General features: G+C 35.9%; 1 protein-coding gene across 1 annotated transcript in view; it reads left to right on the top strand.

Moving 5' to 3' along the window:
• MSH4 (mutS homolog 4) overlaps positions 1–7,986 on the top strand; it is a 92,627-nt gene that overhangs the window by 48,261 nt on the left and 36,380 nt on the right. The window contains exons 10-12 of the mRNA XM_045291737.1: positions 1,712–1,786; positions 4,763–4,827; positions 5,964–6,133. Coding sequence (XP_045147672.1) covers positions 1,712–1,786; positions 4,763–4,827; positions 5,964–6,133 — 310 coding nt within the window. The remainder of the gene's footprint in view (positions 1–1,711; positions 1,787–4,762; positions 4,828–5,963; positions 6,134–7,986) is intronic.

Genomic DNA, 7,986 nt, shown 5'->3' with positions numbered 1-7,986 from the left:
GGGTAGCGGTTGTACATTGATCATTGTGATCAGTTCCCCCTTTCTCCCCCACCTTCCCCCTACTCTCATGGTATTGCTACTCTCATTATTGATCCTGAGGGATTTGTCTATCCTGGATTCTGTGTGTTGAGAACTCTTATCTGTACCAGTGTACATGCTCTGGTCTAGCCAGATTCGTAAGATAGAACTGGGGTCATGATATGGGAGAGTAGGAATCATTAAAGAACTAGAGGAATATATTATGTGTTTCATTGGTGGTTTACTGCACCCTGGCTGGCTCGTCCCTTCCTTGTGACTCTTCTGTATGGCGATGTCCAATTGTCTACAGATGGGCTTTGGGTCTCTATTCTGACCCCACCTTGTTCACATCAAAATGGTCGTTTACTTTGGGTCTCTGATGGCTGATACCTGATCCTGTCAACACCTCATGATCACATGGATTGGTGTGCTTCTTTCATGTGGGCTTTGTTGCTTCCCAGCTAGATGGCTGCTTGTTTAACTTCAAGCCTTTAAGAGTCCAGACACTATGTCATTTGATAGCCGGACTCCATCAGCTTTCTTCACCACATTAGCTTATGCACCCATTTTGTCTTCAGTGATTGTGTGGGGAAGGTGAGCATCATGGAATGCCAGGTTATGGGAACAAAATGTTCTTGCATTGAGGGAGGATTTGAGTAGAGGCCCAATGTCCATCTGCTACCTTAATACTTAACCTATAAATATATGTACATAGCTCTATATCCCTATAGTTATATATGAATATATTTACATATACATACTTATGTTTATACTTCTCTAAATGTCTATTGCCTCCTAGTTCTTTCTTCTATTTCCTTATACTTTCCTGCCCCACAATCATGTTCAACCTTTATTTGACTCTCTCCTGGCTACATTGCACTTGATCGAACCCCACCAGGCATCCTATGCCCTCCTCGCCATTGATTTTAGATCTGTTGTTCCCTTATTCCTGGTTTGTTTGCTACCCCCTCCTTTTCACCCACCTCCTCCTCTCCCCTGTCCCCGTGGAACCGTAGGTCTAGTTGTTTTCTCCTCGGGATAGTTTATTATCCCTATGTTATATAGATAGACATGAAAAAAAAGAGAGAGGAAAAACAAAACATAGCCTATGAATAGTTTTCTGTCTGCCTGCTGACCCTTATGAATGTTTTCCGACTGGGTCTGATGCAGTGCCAAGCCCAAGTCCGAAGTCTATTTTTGTAATTCCTCAGGGACTTTGGAGCTTTGCTCCCTTTGCTGCTCATTTTCAATCCCTTCATGCTATGCCTGGTGTGTGTGTGCGTGGGCGGGGGTGGTGGGGGCCGGGTGGGGATATTGCGGGGTTGTGGGGTGGGTGTTGACCAGGCACAATTCCCGCACTCTGTCTCCAGTGCTGCTCCACATTGTGAACAGCATCACTTTTGATATTTTTATTTATTATAAATTTCTATGATTTTGCAGCAGTACCTTTTTACTTATCCTTATATGGTGGACCAGTAATTTCTAATAATTCTTTAGGCTTGACTATGTTGATACTAAAAAAATATGTAGAATATGAGTAAGCACTAAAAAGTTCTTCAAAAGTTTCCATTATCTTTTAATTCCTCTTTCAAAGAACTTCTGAAATTCTTTCTTATGATAAGTATAGAACATTTAAAAAGTTTTCTTGTATTCAATATTTTTGGTATCCACAGTTGAATTTTTATCTTTACAGGTTAATGCAGCTGAATCAAAGATAACAAATTTAATATATCTGAAACATACCTTGGAACTTGTAGAGCCTTTAAAGGTAAATGCATGTATGTTGTACAAAATATGTATAGCATTAGTACTTTTTAAAAACAAGCATTTGAAACCTACAGAAAAGTGATAAGAATAGTAAAATAAATCCTCATAATCTTCACTTAGATTCACTAATTGCTAACATTTTGCTACATTTCTCCTTTCTCTCTATTCAGAATACACACATATACCACATATTGTTATCATTATTACTATTACTCAATCAGTTGAGATTAAGTTGCATTACCTAAATGCTAATGTATATATCTCCTAAGAACACGGATTTATTTTGTATAATTATAGTATAATGATCATATTCAGGGTTTAAAACATTGGTCAAATACTGTTACATAAGGTGTAGCCTATGTTAAAATGTTCTAATTTTCCTAATAATATTTTTTAGAACATTTTATTTCATATGATCCAGGTCCCAGTCTAGTACCACACAGTACACTTAATGCCATGTTTCCTTAGATACCATGAAACTGGAAACATTTCTCATCCATTCTTTGTCTTCTCTGATATTGACACTTTAAAAATCAGCATCAGTTGTTTTAAAGGACATTCCTCAATTTGTGTTTGTGGAATTTCTTCCTCATGATTAGATTTGGTATATGTATTTTTGACAGTAATACTCAATGAACAATGTTATATATACTTCTCAGTACATCATATGAAGAGGGACATGAAGTTATTCCTTCATTGTTGGTAATATTAATTTTTTCAGTTTCTTTGCTGTGAAATCACTATATTTTCTTTTGTAATTAATAAATAACTATGGTAAGGCGCCTTAAGACTGTAAAGATTCTATTCCTTGTCAAATTTTCAAGGAACCTTGCTGATGCAATGGTTAAGTGCTCAGCTGCTAACCAAAAGGAGGGTTATTTGAACCCACCCATTGGCACCTTAGGAGAAAGACCAGTTGATGTGCTTTTGTAAATACTAATCAAAACTCCTTGCTGTTGAAAAGATTTTGACTCACTATGACCCTAAAGAACAGAGTAAAACTGTCTCATTGGGTTACCAAGATTGTATTGTGTACTGAAGCACACAATAGGTCTTTCTTCCACGGTGTGGTCAGTGACTTTGAACCAACCAGCTTTTGGTTAGCTACTGAGCACTTAACTCCATCCTATGGGGATACCAATAGAAATATTTCAACAAGTTAATGAAGCACTGGAGGTGCTCATTCATCTATGAGAAAATTGGAAGACAGTTACTTGGTCAACTGATTGGAAGAGATTTGTTTTTTACCCATTCCAAAAAGTGAGTCAGCAGAACACTCAAATTATTTAGCAATATCATTAATATCACATGCAAGTAAATTTTGCTGAAGATCATCCAACAATAGGTACAGCAGTACATTGATGGGGAGCTGCCAGAGGTTCAAGCCGGATTCAGAAGAGGATGTAGAACAAGGGATATCATTACTAATATTAGATGGATCTTCACTGAAAGAAGACAGTATTAGAAAGATGTTTACTTGTGTTTTATTGACCATGCCAAAGCATTAAATTATATGTATCCTAACAAACTATAGATAGCTATGCGAAGAATGGGAATCCCAAAACACTTCACTGTGCTCCTTTGGAACTTGTACATGAATCAAAAGGCAGTTATATGAACAGAACAAGGGAATACTGCATGTTCAACATCAGTAAAGGCATGCATCGTGGTCGTATCCTCTCCCCATACTTATTCAATATGTATGCTGAGCATATAATCAGAGAAGCTGGATTCTATGAAGAAGAATGTGGCATCAGGAATGGAGGCACTCTTATTACAAACTGCGATATGCAGATGATACACACAGAAAGTGAGGTAGAAACAAAGCACTTGCTGATGAAGATCACAGGACTGCAGCCTTCAGTGTAGATTATAACTCAATGTAGAGAAAAACGGCTTCCTTATAACTGGACTGATAAAGTAACATCAAGATAAACAGAGGAAAGATTGAAGTTGTCAAGGAGTTACTCTTGTTTGGACACACAGTCAACGTTCATGGAAGCAGCAGACGAGATCAAAGGACACATTGTATAAGGTAAATCCACTGCACAAGACATCTTTAAAGTGTTGAACTGGAAGAATATTACTTTGAAGACTCAAGGTACACCTTAGAAGCCATGGTCTTTTCAATTACCTCATAAACATGGGAAAGCTGGACATTTAATAAAGAAGACTGAAAAAGATGGATACATTTGAACTGTGGTCTTGATGAAGAATATTTTAAGTATTATGGACTACTAAAAGGACAAACAAATCTGTCTTGGAAAAAGTATGGCCAGAGTACTCCTTAGAGACAAAGATGGCTAGACTTTCTCTCATGTACTTTGGAGATGTTATCTGGAAATACCAGTCCCTGGACAAGGACATCATGCTTGTAAAGTGAAGGGGCAAAGAAAAAGGTCGGCAAGAGATGGATTGACATGGCGGCTGCAACAATGGCCTCAGATATAAAAATAATTGTGAATATGGCACAGGACTGGGCAGTGTTGGGTTCTGTTGTACATATATAGGGCATCTCTGAGTTGGAACCAATCTGATAGTACCTAACAAAAGTAATAACTTGTGATTTCCACATGAAATCCCAATTTTTGCTATGCAAGATAGGATAAATTGCTCTAGTAATGCACAAATTACTATTTTAGTTTATTCTTTGTATAACCTAAATTGTGGAGTTATATCAACCATACTGTAAGCATTTTAAGAACCCATTTCTTTTAATTCCGTACATATTAGCAATTATTTAGAAGGAAAATAAAAATAATAGTGAAATAGTTATTTTCCATGTTCTCTTTATCTGTCATACAGTAAAGAAATTCTTTTTCCTTGACTATACACTAAAACTATTTCTTCTGAGTCCTTAAATGAGAAAATGTAGGCAAAAAGCACGACAAATTATAAAGTATAAACAAGTATAAAATACTATGCTTAGATTGTCATAATTTATTAACCTAGTTATTTTTATTTTATTCTCTAATAGATTGCACTGAAAAACTGTAGTACACCTTTATTAAGAGCTTACTATGGATCCTTGGAAGACAAGCGGTATTTATCACTCAAACATTAATAAAATATTAGCTTATACTTTTCTTTCTGTTAACTGATTTTCAGAATTCAAATTGTTCTTATTCTTTTTTGTTTAATCATTTTATTGGGGCCTTATACAACTCTTATAATAATTTATAAATTATCAAGGGCTCATGAGGGAGGGGGGAGCGGGGAGGGAGGTGAAAAATGAGGACCTAAGGCCGGGGGCTTAAGTGGAGAGGAAATGTTTTGAGAATGATAAGAGCAATGAATGTATAAATGTGCCTTACACAATTGATGTGTGTATGGATTGTGATAAGAGTTGTATGAGCCCCTAATAAAATGATTATAAAAAAAAGAAAATAACTTTAGCTTTGGTTAGTATAAGCTTTAAACTATTCATAAAATTATATTTATATGTTTCATTTTATAATTTATTGGTTAGTTTTTAAATTTAATAAATTTTAATATATTAATTAATGTTGATTAGTTTTGCTAGTGGAAAATTAGGATAATATAGAAAATTGAAATCCATGCACAACTAAAATACTTTTTGAAGTTATTCTCCTGGAAAGATTTGCAAGTATAAAAAGGGATGTCTCTCTCTCTTTATTTATTTATTTATTTGATTTTTTGGATTTTTTAAATTTCTCTCTTTTATCATAAAAGTCTTGGTATAACCAAGAAAATAGTGTTTATGTTTACTAAATATACTCTTAATGTTGAACAGATTTATTACAATACTGTTTGCAGCAATGGCACCATGTTCATGACAAAAAGATTTATGGTACACAAGAACTATTTTATTGATTATGTTAAGCAAAAACATATGGGTAAAAACTATGGTAATTGTAAATTTAGTTTCCTTTCCCCTACAAAGGTCAGGGACCATATATTATTCTTCTTTGAGTCTAAGCACCCACCGTTTTTGAATGGTGCCCACGAAACCAGAATTTTCAAAACAATTCTTCATGAATATATTTTGTTCTTGATGAATCCTTGTATTAGCAGATAAAAAATTTCTTGTGGTAGTCACGTGCTATTTTAGATTAGTACCAACTGACAAAGTGTGTTATTTTCTGCCGCTAACTATGACTCTAAAATTATAAGTAAAAATAGCTGTTTGACTTGCTATCTCTAATGTTCTTTCTTAGGTTTGGAATTATACTTGAAAAGATTAAAACAGTAATTAATGATGATGCAAGATACATGAAAGGCTGCCTGAATATGAGGACTCAGAAGTGCTATGCAGTGAGGTCTAACATAAATGAGTTTCTCGACATAGCTAGAAGAACATATACAGAAATTGTAGATGACATTGCAGGTATTTGATTACCTGAAAACATCTTATTAATAATATATGAGGAGGTTTCTAAATTTACTGGAAAAAAATGAATGAAAAGAAAATGGTACTTTCTGCAAACTTTTGGAAGCCCCTCAAGTATTACCACCTAAGGAAAAATTTTAAATGTCTAAAGATTTATAATGTGTCTATTCTCCAAATGTAACAATAGATTTAACTTTGTAAAAAAGGAGTTATATGAAAAACTAAGGCTCTCAGTAATAAAAAGTTTCAGTGTAGGGATTGTTTCATCTAGAAGAGGTGACAATTTAGTTGATCCAATAATTTCTTCATTGAACTCCGACTAAACATAGACACTGCTCTCAATATTGAGAATATGTAAGTGAACAAGACAAAGTCCCTGTCTTCATGGAAAGTAAGTTACAGTAGGGGAGGTAGACAAAAAGGAAATATTTATAGTATAATTTACATGGATATAAAATATATGAAGAAAAGAGAGCAGGCAGAAGTTCATAGACTGAATGTGAAGCTTATGTACAGCACAGAAGGTTTTAGTGCATGGAGTAGCTTTAGAAAAGGATCCAGCACACTGGAAGTCATGACGTAAACTGGAGCAGAGAGCCACAAGGAATTGTCAAGAATTTGTGAGGAAACCTGGTAGGATGGGATAGAGAATCCCCTATAGAATTGTTGTTAGGTGCCATCAAGTTGGTTTCAGCAACAAAATGAAGCACTGCCTGGTCCTGCACCATCCTCACAGTGGGTCCTCTGCTTCAGCGCATTGTTGCAGCCACAGGGTCACTTCTCCTTGAAGGGCTCCCTCTCTTTGCTGCCAGTCTACTTTAGCAAACATGATGTCCTCCAGGGACTCGTCTCTCCTGGTGCGTCCAAAAGTATATGACAAAGTTTTGCCATCCTTGACTCTCAGGAGCACTCTGGCTGTACTTCTCCCGACACATCAGTTTGTCTTTTTAGTAGTCCATGGTACTTTCAATATTCTTTTCCAGCACAACAATTCAAATGCATTGATTTTTTTCTTTGATCTTTATTCAATGTCCCATTTTCACATGCTTATGAGACATAGGAAAATTCCATGGCTTGGGCCAGGCACACTTTAGTCCTCAAAGTGCCATCCTTGCTTTTCAATACTCTAAAGAGGTCTTGTGCAGCATATTTACCTAATGCAACATGTCCTTTGATTTCTTGATGGCTGCATTCATGAGCATTGATTATGGATCCCAGCAAGACTAAATCCTTGACAACTCCAATCTTTTCTGTTTATCATGATGTTACTCATTGTTCCAGTTGTGAGAATTTTTGTCGTCTTTTTTTTAAATTAAAAGATCATTTTATTGGGGGCTCTTAAAGTTCTTATAATAATTCATACATCAATTGTATCAAGCATAATACATCTGTTGCCATCATTCTTTTCTTTAAAAAAAATCATTTTATTGGGGCTCATGCAACTCTTATCACAATCCATATATCTATCCATTGTATCAAGCACATTTGTAAATTTGTTGCCATCATTGTTCTCAAAACATTTGCTCTCTCATACAACTTTCCTCTAGTTCTTAAATGCTTCCTCCCCCTCTCCCCCACTATCATGATCCCAATTCTACTTTACAAATCCGGCTAGATAAGAGGATGTACACTGGTACAGATAGGAACTGGAAACACAGGGAATCCAGGACAGATGATCCCTTGAGGACCAGTGGTGAGAGTGGCAATACCGAGAAGGTGGAGGGGAAGGTGGGGTAGAAAGGGGGTACCGATTACAAGGCTCTGCATATAACCTCTTCCCTGGGGGATGTACAAGAGAAAAGTGGGTTAAGGGAGACATCAGACAGTGTAAGATATGACAAAATAATAAT

This window comes from Echinops telfairi, unplaced genomic scaffold, assembly GCF_000313985.2.
Source record: "Echinops telfairi isolate 266 unplaced genomic scaffold, ASM31398v2 ScPeMD7_443;HRSCAF=831, whole genome shotgun sequence".
In the NCBI taxonomy this organism is placed as follows: domain Eukaryota; kingdom Metazoa; phylum Chordata; class Mammalia; order Afrosoricida; family Tenrecidae; genus Echinops; species Echinops telfairi.
The sequence above is the reverse complement of the archived record's forward strand: the minus strand, read 5'-3'. Positions and strand labels throughout refer to the sequence as shown.